General features: G+C 32.0%; 1 protein-coding gene across 1 annotated transcript; it reads left to right on the top strand.

Annotated features, from left to right (window-relative positions):
- Positions 1-14613: 14613 nt before the first annotated feature.
- LOC107416639 (xanthohumol 4-O-methyltransferase-like) lies at positions 14614-16605 on the top strand. Its single transcript, XM_060816247.1, has 2 exons — positions 14614-15462; positions 15574-16605. The coding sequence occupies exons 1-2, from the start codon at positions 15043-15045 to the stop codon at positions 15874-15876; spliced, it is 723 nt and encodes a 240-aa protein (XP_060672230.1). The 5' UTR covers positions 14614-15042; the 3' UTR covers positions 15877-16605.
- Positions 16606-18525: the final 1920 nt, after the last annotated feature.

Genomic DNA, 18525 nt, shown 5'->3' with positions numbered 1-18525 from the left:
AAACTCAAAATGAATGGGACAAGATATTGAAATTTGGTGGTTTCCCTCCTTACAAAATCATCAAAATTCCAGCGATTTTACCCATTATTAAGGCCTATCCAAAATGAGATTAATGATCCCTAATGTTAGATTAATTACATTTTAGTAGTTTGCGCTTTTGGACCGTTTTATTTTCTGTTTTTATAATTTAGGCATTCAGGTTTCAATAATTTATTACAATTATATATCCAATTAATTTTTTCTGACTAAAGATGGTCGATAATTTTGCAATATTTAAACAATATTAAAATATAATTTATTGTCATTTAGATACTTTAGTTTTAATTTATAACACCTTGAATATTTTATTTTATTTTTTTTTAAAAGCACTTTAATATCCCAAACTATTTATTGTCATTAGTCAAAAATCTATCTGAACAAAATGAAACAAATTGAAATTTAAAAGTACAAATTGAAATATTTTACAATTGAAAATCCAAAATTTTTCCAAAATAAAGAATATTAAAATGCATTTAACTCCAAATGCAATTTGGATTAAGGTTAAAATGCATTTAACCTCAAATAAAATTTGGACTAAGTAAAACTAAACTTTCTATTTATGCTTCTAATTTATGTCCATTTCTTATTTGCTTGCTTCATTATTGGTGAGGGCTACCTTTTTCTAATGTTTATTTCTTATGGTTTTGTTCTTATTTGCATTTTTCTTTTTTGTCCCTCAATTATTTCTTTCTTTCTACAAGGCACCAAACTATTAGATGAGCTCTAGTATTTATAGGGTTATTAATGAGGCATTTTCGGTTGCTCAAGATAGAGGTGGAATTATGAGGCCCAAGCATATTTTGAGAAGATTGCTAGGCATCATAGATCACGATGCCATGATTGATGTTTTCAGAAAACTACACGTTGACTTTCAAAAAGTGGATGAGCTATTTGAGTTGTTGCTGAACAAGTTCATGTCCCACCTAATTCCCCATATGATGAGATTAACATTCATAACAAGAGGTATCTTAGGATGTTGGATTATTCTAAACAAAGCATGCTAAGGGATGGTTTGGATTATTCTAAGCAAAGCATGCTAAGGGATGGTTCTGCTGGAATAAGAACTTATCATGTCTTATTGGAATTACTTGAGAACCCAATCTTCAAGAAGCTTTTAAATTTATTGGGATAGACCAAAAGTTAATGGAGCTAGCTATCTCTTTTTTGGAGAAAGGAAAAGACCTGCTGGATAGGATAAGGTCTACTTAAAGTGATGAAGATATCATCCAATTGATGGACAAAGTGTCTAAAACCATAGGAGCTGAGGAGCTTACAAAAGAAGAAAAAAAATATGTGAATTGCTTCTTATATAAAAGTTACGATGGCTAGGAGGGCTCAATGGAGGATGTCCTACTTCATAAGGAAGCAACACAGAAATCAGGTGATTATGGACCCGATTGCAAGGGAACTCCTACAAATCTATGAAAGGGTGATGGGTATTCTCTCATGGGACTTAAAACCCTCTCATTCTTTTTGGAACTATTTTGTCTTCTACGTTAAGTTGGAGCTGGATATAAGAGGTATATGGGTGAGTTAAAAAGTGGATCATATAGAGATGTTTATGATTACAGGACTTATAAATCTTATGGAAAAGTTCAGGTTGGTATTACTACCTGTAATGGTGTTGTGGTTGGTTTATATGGTGTTTTATTTAAATCTTCTTATTATAATAGAATGGTGGATTATTTTATGCAGAAATTTGCTGCGGGATTATGATTACTTCCAACAAATGCAATCCACCTTAGACTTGCACTGAGCTGCTCCACCTTTACACTTTGTTGGGGTTGCTTGCACTGTTGTAGAGGATAAATGTCTATGCCATTAACAAAAAAATCAAAAGCAAAAATGAACTTTCAATTCTTGCTTGTGATTTATATGTTTTTCTTATTTATTCTTACTTTCGTTCCTCAAGTATTTTTTTATCTTTTACAGGCACCAAACTATCAGATGGCTCAAGGTTTTCTAGGGTTATTAGCGAGGTGTTTTTGATTACTCAAAATCGAAGTCTAAATATAGGGCCCAAGCTTATTTTTAGGGAATTGTTAGGCATCATAAATCATGATGCCGTGGTTAAATAGATTTTCAAAAAACTACATGTTGACTTGCAAAAAGTGGATGAGCTATCTGAGTTATTATTGAATAAGTTTCATGTTGTACCTAGTTCACCATATGATCAGATTGACATTCAGAACAAAAGGCATCTTAGGGTGTTGGGTAATTCTAATCAAAGCATGCTAAAGGATGGTTCTTCTGGAATAAGAACTTATCACATCTTATTGGTATTTGTTGGAAAATCCAATCTTCAAGAAGCTTTCAAATTTATAGGGATAGACTAAAAGCTAGTGGAGCTGACTATCTCTTCCTTGAAGAATGAAAAATACCTACTAGATAGGGTAAAGTCTACTTAAAGTGATGAACATCCAATTGATGGATAAAGTGTCTAAAACTACAGTAGCTGCGTAGCTAACAAAAGAAGAAAAAAAAAATGTGTGTGTTGTTTCTTATAAAAGAGTTACTATGGCTAGGAGGGCTCAATGGAAGATGTACTCCTCAATTGGGAAGCAACATAGGAATAAGGTGATGAAAGACCTGATTGAAAGGGAACTTTCACTAATTTATATGAGGGTGATGAGTATTCTCTCATAGGACTTAAAACCCTCCTATTTTGCTCAGGACTATCTTGTCTTCTCCTTTAAGTTGGAGCTCGAATATATGAGGTATATGGGTAAGTTAAAAAAGAGGATCATATAGAGATGTTTTTTATTATAAGACTTATAAATATTATGGAAAAGTTCAAGTTGGTACTACTATCTATAATGGTGTTATGATTGATTTCTATGATGTTTTATTTAAATCTTCTTATTATAATGGAATGGTAGATTACTTTATGCAGAAACTTACAATGGGATTAGGATTGCTTTCTAAAAATGCAATCCATCTTAGGCTTGTACTCACCTACTCCACCTTATTACTATCTATAATGGTGTTATGGTTGCTTTTTGTGGTGTTTTACTTAAATCTTTTTATTATGATGGAATGGTATATTACTTTCTGCAGAAACTTACAATGGGATTAGGATTACTTCTTAAAAATGCAATCCACCTTAGGCTTGCACTCACCTACTCCACCTTATTACTATCTATAATGGTGTTATGGTTGATTTTTATGGTGTTTTATTTAAATCTTCTTATTATGATGGAATGGTAGATTACTTTCTGCAAAAACTTACAATGGGATTAGGATTACTTCTTAAAAAATGCAATCCACCTTAGGCTTGCACTCACCTACTCCACCTTTACCTATGAAGTTTTCGACTTAGTTACGGTTGCTTGTAGTATTGTAAAGGAGGTATGTTTATGCCATTAACCAAAAAATCAAAAGCCAAATTGAACTTTCTATTCCTGCTTGTGATTTATGTGTTTTTTCTTTTTTGCTTGCTCCAGTGTTGGTGTGGCCACCTTATTTTAATGTTTACTTTTTATGGTTTTGCTCTTACTCGCTTTTCTTTCATCCCTTAATTATTTCTTTCTCTTTTACAGGCACCAAACTATCAGGTGGGCTCTAAGGTTTCTAGGGTTATTGATGACATTTCATAGATCATGATACTGTAATTAAAGAGATTTTCAAAAAACTACATGTTGACTTTCAAAAAGTGGATGAGGTAGTTGATTTGTTGTTGAATAAGTTTTATGTTCCACTTAGTTCACCATATAATGAGATTGATAGTCAGAAGAAGAGGTATCATGGGATGCTAGATTATGCTAATCAGAGCATGCTAAATGATTACTTGGAGAACCTAATATTTAAGAAGCTTTTAAATCTATAGGGATAGACCAAAAACTAGTGGAACTAGCCATCTTTTCCTTGTAGAATGGAAAAGCCCTGCTGGATAGGGTAAATCTACTCAAAATGATGAAGATTTTATCCAATTGATTGACAGAGTGTCTAAGACCACAGTAGCTGAGGAGCTAACAAAAGAAGAAAAAAGATATGTGAATTGCTTCTTATATAAGAGTTACAATGGCTAGGAGGGTTCAATGGAGAATATACGTTTCCACTGGGATGCAACATAAAAATAAGGTAATGATGAACCTGATTGAAAGGAAACTTCCATTAATCCCTCCCATTCTTCTAGGGACTATCTTAATTTCTCCCTTAAGTTGGAGCTGGAATATAGGATGTATATAGGTGAGTTAAAAAGATGATCAAATATAGATGTTTCTAATTATAAGACTTATAAATATTACGAAAAATAGGTCGGTATTACTATCTGTAATGGTGTTTTGGTTAATTTATGTAGTGTTTTATTTAAATCTTTTTATTATAATGGAATGGTGGATTACTTTCGACATAAATTTGCAGTTGAATTAGGATTGCTTCTAACAAATGCAATTCACCTTAGTTTTGTACTCACCTACTCCACCTTTGCTTATAAAGTCTTCGACTTAGTTGGGGCTACTTGCAGCATTGTAGAGGAGGTATGTCTATGCCTTAAACCAAAAAATCAAAACAAAATTGAACTTTCTATTCCTGCTTGTGATTTATATATTCTTTTATTTGCTTCTCCATTGTCACAGAGGGCTACCTATCAGATGCGCTCTAGTGTTTCTAGGGTTATTGACGAGGTGTCTTTTATTGCTATAGATAGAAGTGGATTATTGGGCCTGAGCATATTTTAAGGGGATTTTTTGGAATCATAGATCATGATGCCGTGATTGAAGATATTTTCAGAAAACTACACGTTGACTTTGAAAATTTGGATGAGCTATCTGAGTTATTGTTGAAGAAGTTTCATGTTCCACCTAATTCACCGTATGATGAGATTGACATTTAGAAGAACATGTATCATAGGTTGTTGGATTATACTAATCAGAGCATGCTAAGGGATGGTTTTTTCTGGAATAAGATGTTATCAAATCTTATTGAGATTACTTGGAGAACCCAATCTTCATGAAGCTTTCAAATCTATAAGGGTAGACCAATAGCTAATGGAGTTGGCCATCTTTTCATTGGAGAATGGAAAAGACCTATCGGATAGGGTAAAGTCCACTCAAAGTGATGAAGATATCATCCAATCGATGGACAAAGTGTCTAAGAAAACTGTAGCTTTGGAGCTAATACAAGAAGGAAAAAAATGTGTCGATTGATTCTTAATAAGAATTACTATGGCTCAGAGGATCCAGTGGAGGATGTACTCCTCCACTAGGATGCAACATCAAAATAAAGTGATAATGGACTTCATTGAAAGGGAACTTCCACTAATCTATGTGAGGGTGATGAGCATTCTCTCATAGGACTTAAAACCCTCCCATTCTTCTCAAGACTATCTTGTCTTCTCCCTTAAGTTGGAGCTGGAATATAGGAGATATATGGGTGAGTTAAAAAGAGGATCACGTAGAGATATTTATGATTATAAGACTTATAACTATTATGGAAAAGTTCGTGTTGGTATTACTATCTGTAATGGTGTTATGATTGATTTAAGTAGTGTTTTACTTAAATCTTTTTATTATAATGGAATGGTGGATTACTTTCTATTGAAACCTTAAACCATATCCAAGAGTTAATACTACAACTATCTCTAAATCTATAACAAGCTCCTTTAAAAACAACATCTTTGGAACTCAAAATACTCCTCTAGACAAGGGAATCTCAAGGTTTGACTTGGCATTCAAAAAAATAAAATTTTGTTGAAGTATCTAGACTTTAACACCTCAATTCATAAACCTTTGTCTCCCTTTTGCCAATTTACAAACCAATTTGGCCAACAAGGCTATATTAATGTTTTTAAACTTCCTAAAACTTAGCCATTCAATCTCCTTAGGTTTGCAAGTAGAATCTGACGATTTTAAAGCCATAAATAGCTTTGAATCTCCATTAAGTCTCCACCAAATCTTTTTATTAGTGATTCCATCTCTTTAAGTGTGGCAACGTGGTGGGATGGGGTAGAGGTTGGCCTCCTTCGTACCCTACCTTGCCTCCTAAAAGTACTCCTAACCACATTCAATGTCTTTTCTTTTCTTTTTTCTTTTTTTTTTTTTTAAGGGCATGTGAGGATTTGTTGTTTCCCTACTATTAAAAAAAAATTAAATAGAAATATTTTTTCAACAAAAAATATATTTTTAAAAATATATTACATATTCATATTTAGGTGTCAGGATCGGTCCAAAATTCTTCACCAGAACTCTAGACAAGCCCTGATCCCAGGGAAACCCTACCGGATTCTCCAATGGAAAATCCGACAGAATCTCCCCAAAGGGTTGAACTTACCAAAATTTTCCTGCACTGAAAACACACTTCTATATATACCACCTTATTCCTCCCACATTACTACAATTTAATTCCACAAATTTGTAGCACTTCAAATTAATAATAGGAAATCAGTGCATAATTAATAAATAAATGTCCAAAATAGTATACAGAGCTTCATAAAGTACCATTAAGTATAGAAATTATACAACAAGGATGAAAAAAATATTACCATAGAAATAAATGAAAATAAAGAGAACTTCTCGAAATACGACAGTGACGAAGATTAAGCTCGCTCTAGAAAAATGTCTCCCAATCCTTGTACCTAGGGGAACGGAATTTAAAATGTGAGATGCTAATCATCTCAGTAAGTGACACTATCTACTGTAAATTATAATAATAACGATAATTATAGCACATTTGATTAATTAAGAATAAATAAGTAAATAAATAATAATTAATTGAAAATAATATTTTCTCTCAAAACCCTCACCATTCACTCCGTTGGAAAGGTTCCCCTTTTAAAACATTTTAGTAAAACCTAATATTTTATGCCCAAAAAATCAAGTAATAATTAATTTAATAAAATTTAAATAATCCAAATACGAATGAAATATAATAAAATAAATTCAGGATACTTGCATTAAAGAAATATAACATAAAAGTAATTCAATATATAATTCATAAAATTTGATTTAATAAACTAAAATAAACAGTATCAAAAATATAATTTAAATAATTACAAACAGTCCTGTAAAATAAGTGGTAAAAATATTATAAAAATTCATTTTAAAATATTCAACCAATCTATATAATAAAAATACGGCAAGATGTATTTTAAAAACATTGATTTAAAATAAGTGACATAAAATATGAATAATTATATTTTAAAAAATACTAATTGGAAATAGATGATAAAAGAAATTAACTACATTTAATTTAAATACGATTTTAAAGCATCTTGGTTTGAAATTCGTATCGAGGAAATAACTTAACGCACCACACTATATACCAGTGATGCCCTATGATACCCAGCGTCCCGAGCACCATCTGGGGAGAGGTTAAAGAGAGAAACTTGGATACGGTAGCTTCGGCGTCCCGACAGCATCGCTGCTTAAACCGTCAACCCGGCCATGGAGGGGGGCGGCTTATGTGCACTAGCTAAAACTTGCCTGCCCTCAATCCGATGGCAACTCACGGGAGACATCATAACTTGCGCGCTCATCCACATATACAGTACAGAACACCAATACTGTATGAGTGTCTAAAACAAATAACCATATTATTCTTTAAAAATAACAATTTTTCCAAAACTTACCGTGAGAATTATATCACTTTTCAAATTCATATTCCCATATTTTTCTTCAATATCACCGGCATAAATCCATCAATAATAAATTCCATCAATTTCAACAATAATTTAAAATAAATATTCCTTCAATTCCTCAAACTTCAAAATATAATTAAATCACATGATAAACATAACAATTATAAAAGAAAATTGAAATCACAATTTCTTTTAATTCCCAAATATATTCTTTTGGCACCAAAACATATATTAAAAACATTATAAATTGGCAATACAATTCTAGATAGAAATTCTCATAATATTGAACACATAAACATATTTTTGAAATATTCCATTATGAATATTCCAACAATGAAATTTTATAATAATTACCAAAATCTCAAATTCCTTAAAACCAAAATATTTTATAATGTACAAATATTTAATTCCATTCAATTTTGGCATCAAAATTCCAAATATAAATTTACTAAATATTCAACACATCAAACATATTTTTCAAATAACCAATTAACACAAAATATATATATTTTAACATCCCAAAATAATTTTGAAGGTGGGTCACTCACCTCAAGCACGTGTATCAATCGAGATCTTCTGCAGGATCAACTCCACTACCCATACGTGCACCTAAAATATCCACAATACACAAAACTAATTATTTTAATATTTTAATCGGGTAACTCCCAAATGGGTACCCGGGGAGCGAACACAAACAACAACCAAAATTTACGAGTAATATACCAAATCGAAGCTTGTGTAATGAGGATTACGAATCTGGTCTTACTTCCCGGAGATCGGACCCGAGGTGGCCGGAATCTCGCCGGAAAGTTCTCGGAGTTTAGACCCTCGATTCTCACAATCCGTTAAGAATTGAGGAAAATGGACACCGGATTTGGATTTAGAGGGTCGGAATTAGTGGGAAAGGATGGGCGGTGTAGCTGGAAACTCGCCGGAAAGTCAATTTTCCGGTGAGCCGCCGTAGTCACCGGAACCCATCACCGCCGGCGGTGCATCCGGTGGCCATTGGCGGTGATTTTTGGTGGGAAGGTAGATCGGGGAATGGATGACTCAATGGGACCGGCGGTGAGGCAAACGGAGGCCGGAGTAGGGAGAAATCTGGGTTTGAAGAAATCAACGCCGCCGCCGGAAAAAGTCTCGATCCAGGCTCGTCGACGGTCGGTTGGCCGTGATTTTTGGCTGGCCTGCCGGTTTTCAAGTGGTCTTCAAGGTGGGGTGGCGCGTGTATGGAAAGGGTGGCCGAAAAATGGCTAATCGGTGGTGGCCGATTGGTTTCTCTCTCTAGCTCTCTCTCTCTCTCCTCCCCTCTCTCTTCACACGGCTCCCACGCGAGTTGAGCCAATAAGAAGCCATCCCATGGGTGCCACTATGAACTCACGGGAATGGCTAAGGACTTGACACGTGGCCTCCAATTTTACACACTAATAAAATAATATAAAATAATACGGTATACGAAAAATTTTGCGAGTCCATAACTTTTTAACCAGATGTCCAATTTAAGTGTGCCGCTAGTTTATGAACTTGTATCAACGAGTACTTTACAACCATATAAAAGTCAAAACAAAATTCTACAACCAGAAAAAGTCAACTCCCGGCACCTTTGGACAGTTTGGATCTCGACTTATTTTGACCATAACTTTTAAACGGTAACTCCGATTCGGATGTGCTACTAGTCTATGAACTCGGGGCATCATATACTTCGCTACGTACCACGGTCAACTAGAAATTTCACCCGGAACAAAAAGTCAACTTTTTGACCCACTCGATCAACGTGCAAGAATTCCGATGTAGTTTGGAACGGGATGTTACATAGGGGTGAGGAATATGATCCACATTCCTACCTCAACTCTAACCCATAGCCAAAGGTGCATTTTATAGCCCTATTACTAGTGATAAGGTGAATCCTATACATATTCTATATAAAAAAAAAAAAAAAAAAAATCCTGGATGGGAGAAATATATATATATATATATAAATATACATTGTCACATTATTTAATCCAATTTATAATTTTATTTATATATTTTTTACTCTTTTTTTCCCCATTCAATCAGTGATGCATGATTGGGAAGATGTAAAGATCTTAAAATTTGTAGGAAAGCATGATAAGTAGGCTAAAACTCACTAATTTATCCTTAAGTAGCTTTATTTCTTGCTTGAAACTCAAGGTTTTTGATGCTTTTGATTTGTTTTGTGCATTTTTTGTTGGTGAGCAAAAAGTGTGTATTAAGGCTATTATTAGTGGAACTGTTGAAGATTTAAAGTGTGACATCACTAGCAACTCCATTAGGTACTCAAGTTGCTAATTTGGTGAGCTAATTAGTTATGATTCTTGGAGATAATGTGTCATGTTGAGTGCGAAATCAAAGCTTGGTGGTTAATTATTTATGTGTTAAAACATGTTTTAAAGTAGAAATGATTTTTTAGTATCAAATTTGGCTGCAAAGCTTTGAATATATTTGTGCAATAGTGATAGGGTAAAGGTTCTAGTTTAGAAATGATTTTTTGGTATCAAATTTGGCTGCAAAGCTTTCAATATATTTGTGCTATAGTGATAGGGTAAAGGTTCTAGTTTTCTGGGCAAAACAAATGGCATGGAATGAAACAAAAATGGGAGAGAAGTAAAAAAATAAAAATAAAATAAAATAAAAAAGGGATAACAAAAAGTAAACGGTATTTGCAATATGAAAAAAATATGATGTGGATTTTTTAAAAATGATTAGGATATGATACATGAAATTCCACCTTAGTACATATTGTGTACAGAAAAATTTCTCTACTGATAATACATTTATTTTGAAGATGATCTAGTTCTGCATTAATTGGCTGTATTTAATGTGAGTCTCTTATACCTTCTTTTTTTTTTTTTTTGGGGTAAATCCCCTATTCTAAACATAGTGAATTTATAATATAGTTGAAGTAATTTGCTGAAGATCTAAAGTAAGTGACCTTTCTAGGAAACTGCCCTACCCGTTTGTATGTGCATCTCCATTATTCTGCGTGTTGATTTGCCCATCTATTTATCATATTTAGTCTTCCACCCACATATGAGCTATTTGACTTTCTACAAATTGGTGTCAGAGTTGTTTAGCTCCTAGCAGGTGTATTATTGTTAAATCAACCAATGTTTATGAAAAATATTATTTATCACATTGGTAACCGATACCAGCGAGCTCATGCTGATATATTAGTTATAAATAGTTCTTTTTTTTTTTTTTTTTGGCTGAAATAGTTATTAATACTTATGTTAAAGTTTTACTTTCTCATTTAGATTTTTGATATGTCATTGGTGACGAATAGTAATATATAATCTTAATATTGTGTAAAGTTTATGGTAAGCTATCTCTACAACCACCATCCAAAATTCTAACAAAACCAAGGTTCTAGTAAATAAAAAGACTTAAAACGAACAAAAACATTTTAAGTTTTATTTAAATTTTTTTAAGAAGCTTTAAATTTTATTTAAGTTATTCTAGTTCAATGATGAAAATTGCTGTAATATTATACGTGTTGGTACTTGGTGGCTCTTCTGGACTTCTTGTTTAATCTTGTAACTCATCAAGTATGATAATTTCATTTGCTAAGCGTTCAGGACAAGATTTTAGTGGTTAAATTTGTATGGGAGGTGAGATAGGTGGGGCTATGTATAAGATTTGCCAAATAACATAACACAAATTAAAGGGATCAATTTTAATTTGCCACGTGTCATTACCAGGGCATCCATCCATGCAATGAGTTCTTCAATCTTCCATGTTCCACGGGAGAAACCAAGTGTCCATTTTAGAGGCCCCCCTTGGTGCAGCTTGGATGGTTTAACACCAATTCACCCAACATATTTGTAACCACAACAGCCAAAAATTTTCATAAAAATAAGGTTCAACCTTAATTACTTATTTATCCTTAATGCATAATTAAGTAGTTTGTTGATTTTTTTTTCATGTAATTTAACGTATATAAATATTGAACACTGTTTTAATTTCGTTTGTTCTTAGTGTTTCTGGTTAAGATTTAGCTGAGGTTTACATTATCAATAGAAATCAAGAGTATGCAGTGTTAATGGTTTAATTTGTTAAGCATATGGAAACAGTCTATACTTAAAAGACTATACTCTTATCCATTTACTTAAGCATACCAAAAAGCAGAGTAGAGTATTTTATACCAAAGTATTTGATATCAAAAACTCTTTTATGAAAGTCTAACTTAGATCTTTACCTTCAACTTCTAATTTTATAATTTTAGTTGAGTTCAGGAATCATGAAGTAGCAGAAATCGATGTCGGTCTAAAATGTTACACCAAAATAAAAAATAAAAATAAAAAATAAAAAAAGAGAAACGAAAAAGAAATAACAAAAAGAAAACAGAACCTCGGCCTAAAATATTTTGTATTTATGGCCATCTGAGAGTAAGCCTTACAAATGTGCATGTGATACACGAAATTTCATGTAGACATCTGGAACAGACGACAAAAACAAAGTTGGTATTGTTGATTAACGTTGCAAGTGCTTCTCGGCATAGTCTACACCTTAAATTTAAGACGGTAATGCCATGTTTGATGAGACAAGAATGGCGTTTGATTCAGTGATGCCAGCTTTCCTATCAAAATCCCAGCGGTTGCTTTCATTATCTAAACCTATCTGGAAAAATGACTGTCATGGATATTAAATTCATCATGGTCTCACTTCAGTATATTCCAAAAATAATTAAAGAATTTGGGTATCGAAAATTCTAAAACATTTCTTGGAAAAATAAAATTTTGGCTCGCTTTTGATTGGAGATGCAAGTCTTCTATAAAATTAAATAAATTACTCTTGCATTTCAGCAAAATAGTATTTAGTTCTCAGTATTTCATATCTGTCCTCTTATTTATCATAAATTGGATTTACAATTAAAAGTCTTATCTAATTATATTAGGACAAAGTTAAAGCACTTAATCAACTTAATTGGTTGTATTAAAATAATTTTATTTGTTGAAAAAAACTATAAATATAGATTAAGTAAATCTTAAAATAAACAATGAATCACTAATATAAACTAAAAAAAAAATATGTCATATTATTTGCATATTATTTCATATATAATTTAATATATTTGATATTGAGATGTGAGAATTTGAATGGCTGCTCTGTGGGACAATGATATACGTTGTCTTAGTGTTCCAATTTTAACCTTTGTAATACTTTGTTAAATTTTAAATGAATGAGGGAGGTTTTCCATCATTTTTTTTTTTTTTTTAATAATGAAGGGTAAAGGAATTGAAATTTGAATCATTATACAAAGAAATAATACATCCCAAACCAGATATCCATTATTATGGCCTGCTAAGAGTAAACTTTTATTTTGTTTTTTTTTCTTTTTCTTCTTCTCAGCTACCTAAAACAACTTTGTGTATATATTAATAGGGGTGGAGCCAGGATTTTGAATGAGTGAGGCAAATTTTTTCTTTGGTATATAAATGATAAAAATCATAAAGTAAAATTAATCTGTAAAATACTGAATCGAGATTACAGAAATATACTTGAAACTATTTATCAAATATGAATGACTGCTATTTGCTTAAGGTATTAAATGTATAATAAAAATTAGTATAGCTACACATTGTTAGCTAATTTTATTAAATATTACAGTTAAACATTTTTTATAAAATAATTAGAAATTTTAACCTTAATTGTTATTACTTTTACACAAATTTCTTTATTCAAAGTAATTTTTCAAAAGTATTTTATAAAATTATTGACAATTACTTTGAATTTAAATCATATTTTCATATTACACAAATTTCTTGACTAAATCACATTTTAAAGGTATTTTATTGAAATTTGTCACATTTATTTTGATTTAAACTATATTTCTGTTATTAAATGTCTTTGTATATATATGTATATATATATATATATATACCGTTAATCTGTGTCCACTCTCTCAAAATCCGGCTCCTCTCCTGTTAAGTTTATGGAACCAAAAGTTGTTGTCATATCTGCCTAATTTTTTATTTTTTTTTTTAGGTGAATCGTCGTATCTGCCTAAATAGTTTGCCAAAAAACTGAAACAAAGCCTAAAATGTTTGCCCAAAAAACGAAAAAGAAGAAATCGCTAAGCAAAATGTTGCGTGCACGTTTATGGCTTTCTATGTCAAGAGTAGTAAGCCTTCCAAGCTGTCTGCATGTAATGTACGAATTTTCGAGTAAATTTTTTTTTTTTCCAAAAAAAAAAAAGAAAAACAAACAGTCATGTAATATCTATATAACTTAGTTTACGACAATATATACATATAACTTAGTTCGCTAAGATATGCTTACTAGCAATATGAAAACCAATTTTTAACTAGAATTAATTAATTAAGTGAAGTTTTTTTAGGTGATAAAGCATAATGCAAAGGTTATGAGTTTAAAATATTGAAATAAAAGAAAATAATAATTGAAAATAAAATAAAATAGAATTAATCAAAAATTTAAAAACCTTTAAAAAGATTTAGGCATATAATAATAAAAATATGGTCTAAATTCAAAATAAATGTGGATTATTCTAATAAAATATTTTTAAAATTTATTTTGAGTAAAGAAATTTGTATAAAATAAATAATGAAGAAGATTTTGTTTTTTTAACACATTAAACATGAAGAAAAAAATTAAAGAAATTGAAAGTCATTCTTTTAGCATTTACTTGTGTATATTTTATGGTGGCATTTGTTTTGAATCATTTATGGTGAATGTAATTTTTTTTTTTTTTCTAAAAAAGAGAAATGGGGTAAACTCACAAATGATGGAATTTAAAATTGTTTAATTTTTATGTTTTTTTTTACACTATGAATAAAGATAGATCTTTAAAGTGAGGCAAACAAGAAGAATCATTAATGTTTTTTTTTATTTTTTTTTCTTGAACAATAATAAAATTAATTTAGTAGCCCCACATGCGCTGAACCTCTTTGATTGCACTTTGTCCTCACGTAGTCCACCAAAATTCCATCAAATTAATTCGCACCTTTATAAATCCAGTGAGAGAGAACACCCAGGCCTAAACAGATCGAGATCATATTGTACACACTTTCTTCTCGCCGAAAGAAAGAATGGAAGCAAATAGAGAAGCGGAAGAGGCAATGCTTAGAGGGCAAGCAGATATATGGAAATACATGTTTGGGTTTGTAGATTCCATGGCATTGAAATGTGCGGTGGAGCTCCGTATTGCTGATATTATACACTCTCACTCTGGCCCAGTCACTTTGTCCCAAATTGCCTCTGCTTTAGATACCAACTCAGCCTCTCCTGACATCAACGCTCTTGAACGCATCATGAGGTTGTTAGTCAGTAGAAAAATATTCACGCAACATCATGATCACAATTAATCGGATGGTGGAGACCATACTACTTTCTATGGGCTGACCCACTCATCCACATGGCTTCTACATGACTCGGAGTTCAGTCTAGCTCCAATGGTTTTAATGCAGAACCATGCAAATTTATTGGTTCCATGGCACTGTTTTAGTGGATGCGTCAAGGAAGGTGGATTTGCCTTCAACAAGGCCCATGGCAGTGGCATCTGGGCCTTCGCGTCTCAGAATCCTGATTTCAACAAACTGTTCAATGATGCCATGGAGTGCTCGTCTAGGATCATGTCCAAGGCAATTGTCTCAGCGTACAAAGATGGTTTTGGCAGTGTGAAATCGCTGGTGGACGTGGGTGGTGGGACCGGAAGGACCATGGCTGAGATCGTGAAAGCGTATCCCCACATCAAAGGGATCAACTTCGATTTGCCACATGTCATCGCCACAGCTCCTGCCTACGATGGGGTGTCCCACATTGGAGGTGATATGTTTGAGGGCATTCCAAATGCTGATGCTGTTTTCATCAAGGCAAGGCCATGTTTTTAGCTAGCTAGCTAATAATAAAATTATCATTAAAATCAACAAAAAGAAGATGAATTAACCATCTATTTTGTTAATGTTTTTGAATTAATATTGCAGTGGATATTGCACGACTGGGACGACGAATACTGCGTAAAGATCTTGAAAAATTGTAGGAAAGCTGTACCAGAAAAGAGTGGCAAAGTTATAATAATAGACATGGTTTTGAAAGCAAAAGGGAACGACAATATTTTTGATGAGATAGGAATGATGTTTGATATGGTGACGCTAGCACTTACCGAAGGTGGAAAAGAGAGAACCGACAAGGAATGGAAGAAGATATTGAAAGAGGGAGGTTTCCCCCGTTATAAAATCATCAACATTCCTGCGGTTGCATCCATTATTGAAGCCTATCCAGAATGATGAGATGCAACGTTATATATATATACATATATATATATAAAATAATCCCCATTCATCAAAAAAAAATATATATATATATATATATATAATAATCCCCAATGTTGCTGGTTCAATGTTGTTCGTGTTATAAATACTTGGTCCTTACTTCAATTTATTCCTGCGAATAAATGAATTTCAATGTATTGAAAATCCCAGATCAGATTTAATTAGAACAAATTATGCACTCTAAAAGGGGAATGGAGATGCCTTTACATTTACTTTTCAGTTTGCATTTAATTTTATAAACTCATGCAGCCATTCAATTCTACGTTTAAAGGAGAAGGAATGGAAGATGAATACAGAAAGAGGGAGGTTTGGATGGAGAAAATTTTGTAAGATTTAATATTTTATAATCACTTACAACGTGATACAATATTATAACAATGATAGATCAAGATTGCCACACCAATGAAAATAAATATTTCGTTAATCGCATCTTAACATTGTTCTAACTTCTATGGCCTGTGCGGTCAAGATCATCTTGGGGGCAGTCTACAGGCATCAACTTCGATTTGCCACGTTTCATTGCCACGACGCCCATGTACCCATCTATGTAATGGAATCAGCTATTTTGGAGGTGACATGTTTGAGGCTAGTCCTATTGCGACTGTCGTTTTTGTTTTTCTCTAAGGACTGATGTACATATAATCCTTACGTTAATTCAATTAATATGATTATATTATAATATGATTTCTTTTCTTCGATTAATTTCTTTATAATCCTTACGTTAATTCTATTATGAAAATAGGCTTGTTTAAAAAAAAAAATATGAAAATAATTTTTTATTTTTTTTTTAATTTTTGTTGGCGAATCATGAATTGAAAATAAGTTATGGGAATAAGGAATTGAGCCCAAAATCTTGATGCACCATTTTTCACCTGCTGACCATTTAATTAGGTTCAATAAACTCTTCCCCTGTTCGTTATCTTTCTTGGACTTCCCAGTTTCAGCCCAAAAAAAAAAAAAAATCTCTACATTATTATACAAGAGACGACGAAATGCTGCTTCATGTAGTAAATTAATAAAAATGTCAAGCTAATTCATTTCTTTTAGATGCTTGGGAACGTCAATGAAAAAATCTACAATACTCCGGTCTCACGTGGATCCCATTAGTATATTAGAGAAAGGAATTGGTACTCCACAAATATCATAAATTTGTTGGAACTTCAACATACATATATCAAACAAAAAATGCACACTAGTTTATCTGTTTTCAAAGGAGCATTAATTTCTTTCATGCTTTTATTAAATTTGAAATGAAGTATGAGTAATAGAGATTGCATCAAGCAGGGCAAGTGTTCAAAGAAAACCAGAGCCAACAGGCCTAGAGATTCACCTTGATAGATGCAGCTCAATTTAATAAAATTACTAAAATTTACTTGTACGGTTCACCATGGTAATGCACTCCAACTCATTAATATAAAGGAGCTTGAGCTTTAGCTTTCACAGCGTATTTCTATCTAGTCTACAACCAGTTTTTGACGTTTACGCAGTTCTTGATGAAAACACATTTGATTGCCTCAATCAAGAAAAATCGGTAATTTCATGGATCACAGTTCGCATAATATTAAGACCCAAATCTCTTTCTATCATGTACCATGCTGGTAAATTTTTAAATAAAAATAAACTTGTATGGTTGTAAAAAAAAAAAAGTCAAAGATTGTTTTGAAGAAAAAGAAAGTCAAAAGCAATTTGTTCTAGTATTGTGTTGGATTCACAAACTGAAATCAAGTTCAGAATCTAGGAGTTATAAAAAATGATCCATGTTATCTGGACTATTTTTAAGGGATTTGATGTGCCAATTTTCAAGATGTAACAAGTAAAAGAAGAAAAGTTAGTAGCCCAGAGCTAGGATTTGGAAATAATAAGGACAAATTAAAATTGATAAAAATAGAAAATCCAAATAAAACTAATATTATTCAATTCTATAATGCGCCAACAGTTATAAAGTAATTTTTATAGAAAAGAAAAAAAAAACAATTACATAATACATAACTTAGTTTATGACAAAATCATGTTTTTCATGTTAATTGCCATATAAAAAAATAAATTAATAATCAAATTTAAAAAATATTCAATACACATTTTAAATGAAATGACATTTAGATGATGTATATTGCCGAATAGAATATCCTTATTACGGTTTTACCATATTAGAACTGTAGAGATAATTTATTAGTTTGTTTAAACTTGGTTACTGCAATTACAAAAATTAAGAACTTTTTAAAAAGATTAAACATGAAGAGAATATATAAGAAAAGAAATGGAACAGTATTAATTGTTTTTAGCATTAACTGTTTATATTTTTATATATGGTATCATCAATTGTGTATCATTTATGATGAACATAAGAAATTCTTGGATACAGAATGTCAGCGAATCCCTTTATTCTTAAAGATTTTTTATTTTATTTATTTATTTATTTTTAACGTTTCTGTCTTATTTCCGTTACCGCTAGGCTGTTTTCCTCCTCCTCTGCTGCAAAATGAAACAAGAACCTCCATTGTTCAACAATAGGTTTGTCCAGTCGGCATCATTAAAGACCAATGCATTAGCTCGTGATCCTATCATAAACTAATGCCAGATCAAATTATGAGCATAAGTGTGATG

Source organism: Ziziphus jujuba, chromosome 4, assembly GCF_031755915.1.
Source record: "Ziziphus jujuba cultivar Dongzao chromosome 4, ASM3175591v1".
Lineage (NCBI taxonomy): Eukaryota > Viridiplantae > Streptophyta > Magnoliopsida > Rosales > Rhamnaceae > Ziziphus > Ziziphus jujuba.
This window is presented reverse-complemented; position numbering and strand designations above follow the sequence as displayed.

Coding starts and splice junctions, on each gene's coding strand:
- LOC107416639 (XM_060816247.1), top strand. CDS start 15,043: ATGGTTTTAATGCAGAACCATGCAAATTTATTGGTTCCATGGCACTGT. Junction 15,463..15,573: donor CTGATGCTGTTTTCATCAAG/GCAAGGCCATGT, acceptor TTAATATTGCAG/TGGATATTGCACGACTGGGA.